The sequence below is a fragment of the Daphnia pulex genome, chromosome 10 (assembly GCF_021134715.1).
Source record: "Daphnia pulex isolate KAP4 chromosome 10, ASM2113471v1".
NCBI classification, from domain to species: Eukaryota; Metazoa; Arthropoda; class Branchiopoda; order Diplostraca; family Daphniidae; genus Daphnia; species Daphnia pulex.
In genome coordinates this window covers 12,316,783-12,332,321 of record NC_060026.1, presented here as the reverse complement: position 1 = coordinate 12,332,321, position 15,539 = coordinate 12,316,783, and the positions used below count along the sequence as shown (strand labels likewise).

The following is a 15,539-nucleotide window of genomic DNA, read 5'->3' as shown; positions in this document are numbered from 1 at the left end:
CTAAACTGAACGATTGAAGTAATAAAATCTAGTCAAAATTGTCAAAATAGAAGACACTGGTGTGAGACTGGGACAAACATTTGTCGAAAAAATTCCCAATTGACATCAGTGCCCAACACTTACACATAACGAATTTCTGTGCATTACTGTGCAACTATATTACGAACTTTTCTAAAAATTCCAATCTAGTTCCAGATTCCAGTCCGACCCGCGTTTTGTAAATTAGGCAATCAAAGTTGGTTTTTTACTTGTTGCATCTACATTTTTGTTGGTAGAAACTTTCAAAAACTGTTTGTGTATTTAATTATTTGCATTATACATTTAGAATTTCGAAGAAAAATTCTCGCCTCTTGGTGAATAAGAACCGAATGAATTTCCTTCCATTCTCCGTTATTGATCAAATCAAATTATTTTTTCGTGTTAATAACTGTCAATCGATGTTGATTTTGCAATTGTGGGTGATTAGCACTCAAAAAGAGGCAACGATTTCCTCCTCCAACATGAAACCCGTGAAATGGGTGTATTGACCATCATAATCGGTCAACTTCACGCCTTGTGACATGCTACTTATCTGCGCCCAGACTTTATCGCCTTTTGCCAATTTTAGCGTAGACTGGATGGTCACTTGTTCGTTTTGACCATCTAGGGTGTAATACTCTTCAACAAAAGCCAATCCGATTGAACGTCCGTTCAAATAAAGGCTAATTGAGAAGTGAACAAGTTTTGATGAAGATGGTAATCGCGAAAGTGCCGTGAACGAGAAGAAATAAATTCCCGGTCGCGGCGCTGTGAACTTCCCCGATGATAAATCCATTGCATTTCCCTCGTTCACCTGGGTTAATTCGTACGTAATTGGAGTACCAGTTGAGGTGAACCAGCGTGTCTCGTAATGAGCTTTTCTCTGGACGTAGAAATAGACGGGCGTCGATTTGACGTCGGCGTATCCGATCTTTTTCTGCAAATCTGCAAATAAAAGAGTTAGACAAACAATAACCAGGAATCTTGAACACGCCGTACCCTTTCCATTAGGATAAAAGTTGCAGTAAACAGCTTCCATCTTCATCGACCCTTTCACCAAAAAGAATCCGCTCAGTTTATGCCCCATTCGCTGCAGATCTTCACATGAAGTTGGCATTTCACCAATGTCAAGTATTATTCTAGTTCTGGCTGTGGGGAAAAAAAATGAAATAAAAAATAAGCTTTTTTATTTCTCTTGTAGGCAAAACAATCTAGTTTACCATTAAATTTTTTCGTCAAACTCGCAACGACGGAATCCGTCTTTTTCAACGCCGTTCTCGCTGAGGCCGCCAAATTTTTTGTTGTAGTTTCCAGCTTACGTGAAGTTTCTGAACCATTCCATTCGATTACGTATATTAAAACAATTTCCTTTACATTTTAATTTTACCTCTCAGTTCTTCTTTCAGTTCTTTTCTCAGATTGTCATTGGCGACTTTTAATTCTTGACGAAATGATTGCGAATTTACTACACAGTCACAGAAAACAAAATGAAATATTATTTTTGTTCTGTCATTTAAATAATTAGGAATGTGGATATAGGTCCACAATTTCGAAAATTTCAGAACAACAATGAAATACCATTTAAATCTGTTGATAATTCGCTGACGGATTTGCTGAAATCAGCCCTCGTTTTCACCAACTCCTCTTTATTCTCTTTTTTCTCCAATTCGATGTTGGTTTTGATTTTCGCCAGTTCCTGCTTACTCCCTGTAATAAGGAACGTAATTGAAACAATTTTAGTATGCAGAAAAAAGACTGTAGGAAACAAAAGAATTATTTAGATTATTTTTATAAGTAAAAAAATTTGCTGTGCCTTGTTTCTTATTTGGGTTTACCTTTTAGTTCGGATGACAAATTTTCAACGCTTATCTTCATTTCTGCCAATTCTTTTTCAGTCGCTAAAATTATGGAAAGTAAAAATGTGCATAATATTGCATTCTTCTATTTAGTTTAAATAATGATTAATACCAATTAATTTTTTTGATAAATCATCAATGGTTTTCCTGAAATTGGCATTCAATTTGATTTCCTTATTAGTTTTTACTATAGAGCCTGTGTAAATCAGAACATTTTTTTTTTAATTAACGGGAACCATTTATTAGAATTCTTAATTAATAAAAAAAAAAATACCTTCTAATTTACTTGCCAAATCGGTTCTCGTGTTGGTCAATTCGGTTGTAGTTTTCTCCAAGAGTTCTCTAACGCCTGCAATGCGATTGCAATTATTTATTTCATTATTTGTCAACTTTTTTCCGATAAGTTATTCAATACCTGTCAGTTCGTCCTTCAGATTGTTCCATTCGTCAGTGACAATCGATTCCACTTGTTCCATAAACTTGATCGGCATCGACAGCTCTGCGTTCGTGTAACGGATACGGACGGTACGATCCTGAAAGGATTGAGAGTCGCGTAATTTGCACAAATTGATTCTGCTAAGTTGCATGGGTTTGGGCACGAATTTCTCCCCGTCCCATTGGACGTGGTCTCTACTTTCTTGTAATAACCTTTTAACTTCTTCCTTCAAAATGTCGATACTCCGGGAACGAACGGAATCGTTTGCCAATTTCCCTGCAATTTTTGAACTTATTTTGTCCGCGTCAGCCCAACTGTTTGGGTCGTAATCGTGTTGAATTTTTTCTTCGATCTCTAAATTTCTATCATATTCGTCCCAACTTGCAAGTTCCATCTCCTCGTTGTCTTGTTCGAACTCCATGTCTTGATTCCTCGAAATTAATATTTCCATTATTTCCGAGTTTTTCACCGCGGTTTGAAACATGTCCAACAGCTTCTTTTGATTTTCCTTATCCAGTTTGTTGACGATTTCATTCAATGTTTTCGTCGTTTTGTCCGGCCGGTAATTGTCTTCATTCCAGAAAACAGAGTCCCACATTTTGTCGCATTGTTCTTTTATGGTCGTCCTGGACGTGACGAGCAAATCCTTTAAAATATTTAAAATTTGCGATTCCGTGTCAGGCGACCCGACCTCGTAGTCGTCAAATGTGTCCATTCGGATGTTGGTGGTAATTTCCGCCAACATTTTCTTCTCGTCGTTGGCTGTCAGAAAAATTTCTTTTTTGTATCTGAATTTCTGTAAAAGAGAAGTGACCATTTGACTGGAAGTGATTCTGTCGATGCTGATGGTCGTCTGTTTGGTTTGCGATTTCTGCGTTGACAAACTGTAGAGGAGTTTGAAATGGTCAAATTGTTCGGGATTAGATCTCATTTCATTGGCCAGTCTGTCGCAGACTTTCTGGTCATAACACGATAGGGAAAGCTTCAGGGTCTTGCTCCTGTCATAATTCGTCCACACTGGCGATAAAGAATAATCTGCTGTTGGTATGTTGCTCGTGAGAATAACCTTCTCCAAGGGAATGACTCTCACGTTATGGGATTTAATTTCATGGCCGACGATATCATTCAAATGTTTGACTACTTCATACTGGACTTTGTCGTTCCACATTTCAATGCGAAATCTCATCTCTGGCTGTTTCGTGACGTTGTTATATGAACTAACGGCGCTTTTGTTATCCAATAGTGTAATTGGAGAGTAGAAATACTTTTTCTCGCTAGTTGTCGTCGCCATGTGATTGTGGGCGTGTTCATAAATGTCGATGAGAAAATTGCCGTACTCCATGGAACTTAACGCATCCGGTGAGATTTGGAGTTTCGCCCAAGAAGAGGAAACGCCAGGGTCGATTGATTGGCAATTGCAGCAAGTGGCAAAAGCCCAAAAGATGGTGAGGATAGACCTAATCGGAATTTTCGCCATTTCGAGTCAAAACGTGTGTAAAATACAGTTTGGGGAGAGGCGAGATGGGCGGGAGAGATGCGACAGATTTGTGTTTTGCGATTCAGTTGAAATAGTAAAAATTTAATAACAATTTCTAATTAATCACATAAAAATTAAATAAAATGTCGATAGCAAGGCCTAACTTATTTATAGATGCTGATGAGATATAGGGAGACCAGATTGGTTTTATCGGCGAATATTTTAACTCAATGGGAACTCACAATTTACTTCGTATTCACGGAAATATGAAGACAAACTCATTTCGCTTCAGTTTTCTAGAGTCTTGCCAGTGAATGTATTAAGTGTATGCGCGATTAAAGTTCAGCAACAAGTGGCGATGGTGAAGCAGTACATACCCATTTTGTGTATGCTTTCACATTTTTTATCTTTTTAAGCGATATCAAATAAAATAACCTGAGATAAGAGAAAGTCTGAAATACAACACATTTCAAACCTTTCAAACTAAAATCAGTGTGGCGCTGTATGTAGTTGTCTGACTGACACCAGCCACAAAGGCACCGCTGCATTATTGATTGCATCATGTTTTTGTTGCTTTTTAGAATTATTTGATTTGTTTTTTAAAAATCGTACTGATAGTGACAAAATCCTTATTAGATGCGGATGTGTACGCGACGTGTTATTTTCAGAGTCTCTGGTTGTTTCGTAATCCTGTTGTCTGTACCAAACGGTATTTAATTTTTAGCCATTTTTGTCTTTCACTTGTGACACTGTGACAGCGCTCGATTGCATATGAATATTGTGCCTTAACTTTCACTGAGAAATTTGCCTCATTGTAAAGAATTAATGTGAAGCGCATCCAGTGATTTAGAGTTTTTGCCCAAGGATTAAGAACGATTGATGCTAGAGTAAACACAGCCGACTGACGAAGATGCATTCAGATCGGATCCGTTTGTATTCTAATACAACATATGCCCTAGAAATAGCATACCTCTAGAGAGTAGGTTTCCCAATAAACTATGATGTGAATAAAACCAATGTTAGCGATCTCCTGCAGTAGTAGCGAAGCAAAAGTTTGTTTTCATTTTTCAATAAGTTAATGTCTTGAATTTTTTATTTTTTATTTCCTCTATAGGGAGCTTCCAAGTGGTAATCTACGGTTGAATAACATTACTCGGGCATTGAATTCACTCTTGGCCACTTTAAGTAAGACTTCTGTCTTAAGGTAACAATAAAAAAGTTTGAGTATGAAAAATATTTTTTTCTTTATAAGGCATAATTACCTTTTTGCGCTGCAGCATTCAGTTCATTGCATTAATTTGCATAGTTTATTTTTTTCCTCTTTATCCCCATAAAAAAATTACGAAATCTAATTTTTTTTTTTTTTTTTAATTAGTTGTACCGATCAATAAAAGATGTTTTTTTTATCTGCAGACGACAAGACATTTCTGTTAACATCATGGTGATGCAGTTTCAAAAATGTACTCTTGAATTCTTGCTGGATTAGCCATTATCTCTCGTGATAATATTGCAATTTACGAATGAACGGATACCAGAAACAAATATAACCTAAAAGAATGAAGATTTCATGAGCGAGAGATAAAGATGACTATGCTAAAGGGCATGTTCCATGATTAAGATCTGTCTTTGCAACAGTTGGAGCTATTCCAGGTAAAATTTTATTCCTCTACTGTAACAGCAAAAATTATACGTTTATTCATTGTTGAGGTTTGCCAGCTTTTCACAACTTAAGAGTTTCACTCCGCAGGTATAAAAACAACCAGCCTAGTCCTTAATTCATTAATTTCTCATACATTGTCATAAACAACAATCTTCCCTAAAAGTGGTAAGTTGTATATGTAGAGATTGCCTTCATACTTTTTATACTTTACCTTTTGGTTCCCCATGTCGCCAATTCTTTTATACACGAGTCCTTTCTGTGTTTTCAGTTCGTTCTTTTGGCTGTTATCGTCACTATGGCCGCTGCCTAGTGCCTACCCACAGGGTTTAGATTCTGCTTACAAACCAGCAGCCAGCTATGCCGCTCCCGGCCGCTCCCGCGTTCAAAGGTGCGGGATACCCCAACGGCCGTGCCAAGATCCAAGTCTACCGTGGGCCCAGCAAAGGTTATGAAGGTGGAAAAGGAAGATTACTTGAAGTGAATGTGCGATCGGCTCGACCATTCGCTCTAATCTGACTTGACGTTGTGACATTCATTTTGTTACTGCTATAGTGCTATTAGCCTACTTGTTACTTTGTTTCTTTTTTTTTTTCATGCATAAACCAATTTTTTCTCTTGTGATTTATTGATTCACCATAATTATGGAATAATTCGTGGCGGAGTAATTCCTCTTCTACAAGTTCATGGCCCTACACTAGAAAAGTTATATTTACCGATGGAAGTAACGAGTGAAGAAGTCAATCTCATCATCGAGTGCTGCCCGAATATTCGCCGTTTGATAATTGTTTTAGAAAGTACCGATGCGGCAACTCCCGAACCGGTGATAGATGTCGTCCACTTTTCTCTTTGTTCCCCAAACTATGTTATTTCGTTAAGTATGCTGGAAATAATGATAATCTATCTGAAATCTGACCATTATTTTTTCACCACTCACAATCCTCGCTATTTCACGTAAATTATTGCTGTTCTTTTGTCTTCCCTCACTCTTAGGCCTACAGTGATTTCCATATAGTAAAAAGTGTATCACTCTTGATGACCACATCATTGAGGAAGCTTGCACTAGAAATAGTTTCAAGTATTTGACCAGTTTAAGGTTGCACGGTTAATTGTTCTAATGTGAGCCAGAAAGGCATCGTTTTCTTTTTAACGAAACGAATCCTTGCTTTGTCCGAAATTTTTGTGCAAGACTTTGGAAATGTGAACTTTAATCGTTTAAAAATGATGGTGGAAGAGAAGCACTGGAATATTAGGCATATAAATGTTGTAGATTAGATGAGGTGATTGCAGAGTTCGTTTTTAAATTTTTGCATGTCCGACTCACTCGAGTTATTTAAAAAAATCTGGCAAAAGTGCATCTCGTGTCCAATGCAATTATTCTGTTCGCGCCTTAGGGGAAGGGAGAGAAATTCAGAAAAATCTTTAGTGTGTGATCGTTGGGCCGGCATAATTCGTCATCGTCATCGTCATCGTCATCGTCGTTTCGATACTAAATTGCGGAATGTGTTGCGGAAATCACGAATCGGCCACCAGAGGAAGCCGCTTGACTTCTACTTGGCATTTTGAATAACCACTACAGTTTTTTGTGGTTCGAACATGGTACATGGTAGGCCTAGTACAAATATCTTTTAATATGCTAATGCAATTGGTGTAATGCATTAAATAATTCTTTTAAAACGAGGTGCGAATGCAAAATTAATTTATAAAATGAACATAAAAGTAAAGAAAACACGGGGAAATGCTTATTAAAGTATTGACATCTCTTTTAGAAAGCTCAGCTTCTGCGTCAGAGTTTTAATAAAATCATACCAATTAATATTCATGTTTTTAGTTAAAAAATGTTCGGATGTTTGATGTATGCTTATTGATGGTGGGTTGAAATTCACCGTATACAATTATGATTCGTTTTCTCATGACGGGAAAACCAAACTTGGTGGCTTTTCCAATGCCACCTGCCGCAGCAAAATATTTCTATCACGTACGTACATAAATCGATAAGTTCCATGATATATTGACATTATGAGTGCGATGATGTGATTGTTCAAGATACGTGGTGCTTTGTTATTAGCCTATATTTTCATGTCACCTCTGGAAAATTATATGTCTTTAAATTGATAGGAGCATACCTTGAATTTATATACGACTATATATTTATATATAACATTATATTGTTACATTATATATTAAAATATATATAATTATATGCAATATTATATAGCCGCATATAATAATATTAAATATCACATGTTTTTCATGGACTTGACCGTTCTACGTGCATATATCTTGTGTACCCTCTTATATAAACGTATACACATGTATACGACCCTATTTTATTTGCGAAATCCTAATTATAATTAGATTCTCAGAGGTTCTGATTGAAGCGTTGTTTTATAATTTGTTATAGGATGTCTAGTTATCTACGACAATCCGCCGACTATTTTTTTCGGAATTAACGTCTATTTTTATTTTTAACATTAGTTTGATGTTTTCAATGCGTGAATATTTCAGAATACAGGAACATTTTCTTAATATTTTTGCATATAAATTTCGATTTAATTCATTATTGCCTATTTTAAAAATAAAACAAGCATTAAAATCTAGATAAACATGCTCAACTTTAGCCTATGAAGATTTGAAATCTAGTAGTGCCCCCTGGTGGCATCCACAGCGGATCCCGCATTTTAGCCCCCTATGGGCAGACGATGACGATGACGATGACGATGACGAATTATGCCGGCCCGTGATCGTTGACATTTGTTGTGGTTAATGCGTCTTGGTTTTCTAGACTTTCGGTGTTTTCTCTTACCATTATCTTCATCATGCCTCAGCCGAAATGGTACCACAAATCTCTATCAGAATTGTGTATGGACAGTATCGTCGATAACATGGAGAAATGGACGGCATTGCGTAGTTTGGTGCACGTTTCCACCCCCTTTTATCTTCTTCGTGAGTTTCACTTTATTTGTGGAATAATTGGTTACTGTTATTTATCTATCTCATTTTCATTACATGCAGCTTCACATTGTCTGGAGTACATTATTCAATGTCTCAATGAAGGCGGAAGGCTAAACGAAGAGATGTTTGATTTACTCCTCAACCCACATTTGAAAGTTCTTGATTTATCGGAAAATGCATTTGTTTCAACTGAAAATGATGATGATATCGAAACAAATCTTCGGATCGTGCGTTTAGCATCGGTCAGATGTTCGGTAATATTTAATTCGACATTATTATATAAAAGTGGATTATGAATGAATTACTTTTTACAATTACAGCAACTTACTACATTGAAGTTTTTTAGTTTCAATAAATTGCCATCCCCAACTCAAGTAGAAGAAACTTTTACTCCCATATTGCAGCTGTTTGAACACCTGCAAATCCTTGATTTATCTAGCACGATTTATGGTGCAAGTTGCATGCTCTATCTTGGATCAACTTGTAAACCAAAAATAAGGTATCAAGGGTCTACTTTAATCTAGTAGATTGATTGTATTACAATTCTTATTTTTCCCCCTAGGGAGTTGCTAGTTGATTGCTGCCCTGGTGTGACCGATTTAGTAATGCAAGTTTTCTGCAACAGTCAAAGTTCCCTTCACAAATTATCAGTTCTAAGCACAAAAGTGACTCATGCCGGAATTAGATTTGCTATCGAACATTTACCAGAGCTGAAAGAATTAAGTTCTTCGACTGATATCTCACAAGTTTTATTTAGAATCTGTAAAGAAACCAGAGAATCAAAAAAATGTTCGTTGACCAAGTTTTCTATGCGGACCGTGATCCAGACTCTGCGATACATTGTCCCCTATAAAAAAGGCAACGTTTCGTTGATGGTTGAAATGTGCCCGTCACTCGTCGATCTTTTCATTGATGTAAACGGCGGCAAAGGATTTACGAATGAGGAGTTATTAGGTGAGACAAATCTGAAATGGTGGTATTCTTAAAGGTATGGAAACTAAATGCAATTTTATTTCAGGTTTTCGAGAACTTAAACTAATAAAAAATCTCGTAATTGAGACATCCTTTATGCCGTCAATCTCTATTCGTGGCGGAGTAATTCCTCTTCTACAAGTTCATGGCCCTACACTAGAAAAGTTATCTTTAACGATGGAAGTAACGAGTGAAGAAGTCTATCTCATCATCGAGTGCTGCCCGAATATTCGCCGTTTGCGACTTGAAATAGAAATGTCGTATCTGGAAACTCCCGAACCGATGTTAGATTGCGTCCACTCCTCTTTTCGTTACTCAAAGGAAGTAATTCCGTTAAGGATGTTGGAAGAAATCATTCTGTTATCTGCCGATTCTTCTTCGCCATTCCCTATTTCACGCAAATTATTGCTGTTGCTTTTGTTTTCCCCTTCTCTTACATTGATTTCCATATGTAATTGTATCACTCTTGATGACCAGATCATTGAGGAAGCTTGCACTAGAAACAGTTTCAAGTATTTGACCAAGTTAAAGTTGACCCTTTGTTCTAATGTGAGCCAGAAAGGGGTCGATTTTTTCATGAACGAAACGAATCCTTTGGCCAAAATTACTTTGGTAGACTGTGGAAATGTGAACCTTGAGAATATGAAAACCATGGCTCAAGAGAAGCATTGGAATCTCAGGTAAACATTGATGTGTGTTGATCGGATTAAGACAAATGCGATCCAACATTCCTTAAGCTTCGAATCCTGTTTGAACATTTTCTTATTTTCATGTATGCTTTTACAAATTTCCACTTAAAAGGGAAAAGAATATTGTATTAATCCAAATGCTGTTTTTCTGTGATAATCAAGAAATATCTAAAAACATTCAATAACATCTATGTTTCAATTTAACAATCAAACTTTTTTCAACAAATTTTAGGATTTATTTTAGAGGTTTAAATTCAGGGATGACTACAGCTACACTACACTCCGATAAGCTAAATAAATCTTATTTTGTTGTTGTATATTAATTTAGGACATGATTTTCATTAACTTGTTGTTAGTTCGCTTAATTGTCCGTTGTAATTTGGTCAAACTAAATTTCTCTTCCTTCAAGCTGATGTCAGAAATATTGGCGTTGTTCTCTGGTGATCCTACTTTGACAGTGTGACTGGGCTCTGCTGGTGCTGGACTGGTAAAGATATTCGTTGCTACTGGTATTTCGTTTGATGCTGGAAAGATAGGAAAATAATTAAACTTATCATGATTTAAAACGATCGTTGGTGGCTGTGTCGAATAACTGATGAGGTTAGAACAAGTAACTTTAAGAGTAGTAGGTGGATCGGTCGTCATTGGCGTGCCAGTTGTTGGAATATATTTAGCTGTTGTCCTAATTGAGAAGTGATTTCAGTGTTAAGTACTTAAGTCACTTAAGTATATCCCTGTTTATTGTATTGCGGTTTTCATTCGAGGGGTCATTTGAATAGTAAGGAGATGTTGACTTTAATACGTCGAATTTTTTACGAAGGTAATCAGATTTAAGAGCCATCAGCCACAGATTTGTAGTCGACGAGGTCATTTCTGGGACTTGTTTCACATTATCGGGTTGTTTATCATGTGGGTAAATTTCAAATGACGAGTACTGGTCGTCAGTTTGCTCAGGAGAATTCTAAATGACCCATGAAATGTCTTGATCGTTGTTGAAATAAGTTGTGGGTGGGCGAACGGTCGTCGATGATGGCCGCTGAATTGTTTTTGCATTGGACGCTGGGAAGTAAGCGACTGAATCCGACTAATCTGACGGATGGCTGGATTCGGGGGATTGCGAGATGAGCCAAGATTTGTTTTCAGGATTGTTATCATCATTACAAATAGATGGTTGTTTAGTTGGTGTGCTGTGTTAGTTGAAAGAGTTATTGGTACTTTAGTAACGGGAATTTGATGTTTGAGACTATGGCTGGGCTTGTTGATTATTCTAGGCCTTTCTCCTGCTTCAAAATCTTCCATTTGTCGATTTATCCATCGTCGACTGAATCTGACGTTTTCCTTGCCTATTCCAATCGTTTTGTCATTCACACATTTACCTGATTTTTTAAATCAGGTAAATCTTTGTATTGTTCACCCAATTTTGAAAGTTGTATTACCTTGAAGGGTAAATGACAAGCCCTCAGGGTTTTCGTCGCCGATTCCTGTATTATCCATGTAATAATGGTCACATCTTTTGGTTGGTGGTTATTGTCGACGTACCACTATGGAAAGGCGCGGAACGTCGCCAAAGCGCCCGCAAATTCTACATTTCAAAAGTTTAGATTTAACGGGATTGTTATTACTTATTAAATAGATCAATTTCAGAGTATGGATACACACGGTAATATGCTCTAGTGCATCCGATGATCCGACCACTGTTGTTGTTTAGTGTTTACTCTTGAATATGTGATACCGTTTTTGTTAGTTTGTCGAGTAATTAAATGTGCGCTTTTTATTGTGTATTCCCAGATTATCTACAGCCTGTCTTCAAACAATCAAACAAATCCTGAATTCCTGAATCATCCAGTTCGTCTTCATCAGTAATCTCGTGTCTTCTGTTTTCCTGTCTGAAAGTAGTAAGCATTTAGTTCAACTATTCGATTGGTTCTCACGATTTTATTTATAAAATTTGTACATTTTACTAGAACGGACTCATGGTTTTGAGATTTTTGACCGAGATTATTTTAGAGTTTTTCTGTTAAGTTTTTTCAATTGCAAATTTTTGGCTTAAATCTGGCCTGCGGCAAATTCGGTCAGGTCTCAGATGATCGGGCAAACGATTGATGGGATTGTGAAAGAAAGACCATTTTTGCAGGTAGAAACTTTAAAATCTGTGTGTGTATTCAGTACTAAGTTCGCATTTGCATACACAGTTAAAATTTTTGCGTAGATAGAGAGAAGAAATTCCCACCCCTTAATGAAATTTAGAACTAAATGGATTCCCTTCCAGCATTCACCGTTATTAATCAAACAAAAACAGTTTTCCGTGTTAACTGTCAGTCGATGATGATTTTGCAAATTTCGGGCGATCAGTACTCTCAGGAGGACGCGACGATTTCCTCCTCCAACATGAAACCCGTGAAATGGGTGTATTGATCATCATAATCAGTTAACGCCACCCCCCATGACATGCTATCAATCTGCACCCAGACTTGATCGCCGGCTTTCAATTTTAGAGTAGACTGGATGGTCACTTGATCGTTTTGACCATCGGCGGTGTAATACTCTTCAACAAAAGCCAATCCGATTCGATTAACGTTCAAATAAAGACCAACTCCAAAGCGAACAAGAAGAAAAGAAGATGGAAATCGCACCAGTGCCGTGAACGAGAAGAAATAAATTCCCGGTCGCGGTGCCGTGAACTTCCCCGATGGTAAATCCATGGCATTTCCCTCGTTCACCTGGGTTAATTCGTACGTAATCGGAGTACCAGTTGAGGTGAACCAGCGTGTCTCGTAATGAGCTTTTCTCTGGACGTAGAAATAGACGGGCGTCGATTTGACGTCGGCATATCCGATCAATTCCTGTCGTGCTGCATACAAAATAATTGGACAAACAATAACCAGTAATTTAGAACACGTCGTACCATATCCATCCGAATAAAATTTGCAGTAAACAGCTTCCATCTTCATCGACCCTTTCACCAAAAAGAATCCGCTCAGTTTATGTCCTATTCGCTGCAAATCTTCACAGGAGGTTGGCATTTCACCAATGTCAGCAACTATTTCACTCGTACTGTCTATTGAAAGGAAACTCGAATTCTTTTATTCCCCTTATACAGTATTTGAAAAAAAAAATAATAATTTACCATTTAGTTTGGTCGTAAAATCCGCAATGATGGACTTCGTGCCGCTCAATTCCAATCTCGCTGAGGCCAAATTTGCTATTGTAGTTTCCAACTTACTTGAAGTTGCTGAATCGTTTCATTCGATGAAATAAAAATCTGAAATTTATCATATTCAAGTTATTTAAAAATTAATTATACCTCTCAGTTCATCTCTCAAATTGTTCAGTTCCCCTGCTGAGGCCTTGTCACTTGAAGTTTCTAAACCATTTCATTCGATTATATTTAAAGACCCTTATAACATTTATTTAAATTTTAATTTTACCTCTCAGCTCTTTTCTCAGTTTGTCTTCGGCGATTTTTAGTTCGTGACCTAATCGTTGCAAATCGGCTACACAATCAGAAAAAGTAAATCAGAATCAAAAAGTCAATCTAGAATTCAAAGTTCTAATTGTTTTTAAAACCTCTCAGTTCGTCCTTCAGATTGTTCCATTCGTCACTGGCAATCGATTCTGCGTGTTCTTTAAATTTGATGGACGACGACAATTCGGCGTTCGTGTAACGGACAAGAACGTTGCGATCATGAACTTGATCCTGAAACGATTGAGAGTCGCGGAATTTGCGCAAACTGATGCTGGTCAGTTGCAAAAGTTTTGGCACGAATTTCTCCCCGTCCCATTGGACGTGGTCTCTACTTTCTTGTAACAACTTATTTACTTCTTCCTTCAAAATGTCGATACTCCGGGAACTAACGAATTCGTTTGCCATTTTCCCTGCAATTTTTGAACTTATTTTGTCCACGTCAGCCCAACTGTTTGAGTCGAAATTGTGTTGGATTCTTTCTTTAAATTTTTGATTTTGCTGATCCTCATCCTTGGCAGGTTGACATTTCTCGATTTGATGGCGGCTGAATTGCTCTTGATCCATTGATTCAATTGTCATTTCATTTCCATGCGCATTTAACGGTTGATATACAGGAAGAAATTTTTCCTCCGCGTCTTTATTACTTGAAGTTAATATTTCCATTATTTCCGATTGCCTGTCCTCTTCTTTAAACATATCCGCCAATTTCTTTTGAGTTTCCATGTCCAGTTTCTTGATGATATCATTTAATGTTTTCGTCGTCTTGTCCGGTCGGTAATTTTCCTCATCCCAGAAGACAGAGTCCCACATTTTGTCGCATTGTTCTTTTATAGTCGTCTTGGACGTGACTAGCAAATCCTTTAAAATATTAAAAATTTGAATTTCCGAGTCCGGAGACACGACCTCGTAGTCGTCGAATGTATCCATTCGAATCTTGGTGGCCATTTCCGCCAACATTTTCCTCTTGTCGTTGGCTGTCAGAAAAACCTCTTTTTCGTTTCCAAATTTCTGTATTAGAGTAGTGACCATTTGACCGGAAGTGATGTTGTCGATGGTGATGGTCGTCTGTTTGGTTTGCGATTTCTGCGGTGACAAACTGTAGAGGATTTTCAAATGGTCAAATTGTTCAGGATTAGATCGCATTTCATTGGCCAGTCCGTCACAAACTTTCTGGTCATAACACGACAGAGAAAGCTTCAGGGTCTTGCTCCTGTCATAATTCGTCCACACTGGCGATAAAGAATAATCTACTGTTGGTATGTTGCTCGTGAGAATGACCTTCTCCAAGGGAATGACTCTCACTGTATTGGATTTAATATCATGGCCGAAAATTTCTTGCAAATGGTTCACAACTTTATTTTGTACTTTGTCGTTCCACATTTCAATGCGAAATCTCATTTCTGATTGCTTTGTGACGTTGTTGTATATACTAACGGCAGTTTTGTGGTCCAATAGCGCAATTGGAGAATAGAAATACTTTTTGTCGCTAGCAGTTGCTTTGTGATTATTGGTATGTTCGTACATTTCAATGAGAAAGTTGCCATACTCCATGGAACTTGACGGATCCGGTGAAATTTGGAGTTTTGCCCAAGAAGAAAAAAAATCGGGCCCATTTGATTGGCAAGTACAACAAAAAGCAAATCCCAAAATGATGGTGAGTATAGACCTTATCGGAGTTTTTGCCATTTTGAGTCAAAACGTGTGTTGTGTACAAAAATAGTTGGGGGAGAAATTTGTGTTTTTTATTGCAATTCAATTTATATAAAAGTATTTTTCGAACTAATTCTATGTCAATTAAATAAAATGTCGATAAAAATGCTTATCGCTTGAGATATACGGAGACAAAATTGGTTTTACTTACACGTCTGTCTGTGAATATTCAAACTGAATAGGGACTCACAATTTACTTGGTATTTATTCATAATTATTGAGGCAGACTCATTCGACTGGGTTTGGATGTTGACAGAGTCTCGCAGTGCATGCATTTACGCGATTAAAGTTCAGACGACTATA

At 37.3% G+C, this 15,539-nt stretch overlaps 3 protein-coding genes across 6 annotated transcripts in view; 1 reads left to right on the top strand and 2 right to left on the bottom strand.

The window, feature by feature from the left end:
• Positions 1-15,539, top strand: part of LOC124205914 — a 38,930-nt gene that overhangs the window by 376 nt on the left and 23,015 nt on the right. The window contains exons 2-9 of one of the 4 annotated variants that reach the window (XM_046603485.1): positions 4,902-4,991; positions 5,201-5,437; positions 5,504-5,612; positions 5,716-6,873; positions 8,185-8,390; positions 8,460-8,653; positions 8,720-8,898; positions 8,962-9,353. In XM_046603485.1, coding sequence (XP_046459441.1) covers positions 8,264-8,390; positions 8,460-8,653; positions 8,720-8,898; positions 8,962-9,353 — 892 coding nt within the window. In that variant the 5' untranslated portion in view covers positions 4,902-4,991; positions 5,201-5,437; positions 5,504-5,612; positions 5,716-6,873; positions 8,185-8,263. Of the gene's footprint in view, positions 1-4,586; positions 4,992-5,200; positions 5,613-5,715; positions 6,874-8,184; positions 8,391-8,459; positions 8,654-8,719; positions 8,899-8,961; positions 9,354-9,417; positions 10,248-15,539 lie in introns of those variants that run through there. The other 3 variants (XM_046603487.1, XM_046603489.1, XM_046603486.1) reach the window with 3 other exon arrangements.
• On the bottom strand, positions 280-4,126 carry LOC124205909. Its single transcript, XM_046603476.1, has 9 exons — positions 2,290-4,126; positions 2,149-2,223; positions 1,987-2,070; positions 1,854-1,916; positions 1,597-1,725; positions 1,406-1,483; positions 1,239-1,346; positions 1,018-1,167; positions 280-963 (listed from the first exon to the last, which is right to left on the bottom strand). Exons 1-9 carry the CDS (start codon positions 3,785-3,787, stop codon positions 470-472), a joined length of 2,679 nt encoding a protein of 892 aa, XP_046459432.1. The 5' UTR covers positions 3,788-4,126; the 3' UTR covers positions 280-469.
• LOC124205911 lies at positions 12,186-15,517 on the bottom strand. The gene is made up of 6 exons (XM_046603479.1): positions 13,628-15,517; positions 13,489-13,554; positions 13,365-13,424; positions 13,188-13,292; positions 12,966-13,118; positions 12,186-12,911 (listed from the first exon to the last, which is right to left on the bottom strand). Exons 1-6 carry the CDS (start codon positions 15,210-15,212, stop codon positions 12,418-12,420), a joined length of 2,463 nt encoding a protein of 820 aa, XP_046459435.1. The 5' UTR covers positions 15,213-15,517; the 3' UTR covers positions 12,186-12,417.

Coding starts and splice junctions, on each gene's coding strand:
- LOC124205909 (XM_046603476.1), bottom strand. CDS start 3,787: ATGGCGAAAATTCCGATTAGGTCTATCCTCACCATCTTTTGGGCTTTT. Junction 2,071..2,148: donor TTTGGCAAGTAAATTAGAAG/GTATTTTTTTTT, acceptor TGATTTACACAG/GCTCTATAGTAAAAACTAAT. Junction 1,347..1,405: donor ACTGAAAGAAGAACTGAGAG/GTAAAATTAAAA, acceptor GGAATGGTTCAG/AAACTTCACGTAAGCTGGAA.
- LOC124205911 (XM_046603479.1), bottom strand. CDS start 15,212: ATGGCAAAAACTCCGATAAGGTCTATACTCACCATCATTTTGGGATTT. Junction 13,425..13,488: donor ACTGAGAAAAGAGCTGAGAG/GTAAAATTAAAA, acceptor GAAATGGTTTAG/AAACTTCAAGTGACAAGGCC. Junction 13,119..13,187: donor TTTTACGACCAAACTAAATG/GTAAATTATTAT, acceptor TCCTTTCAATAG/ACAGTACGAGTGAAATAGTT.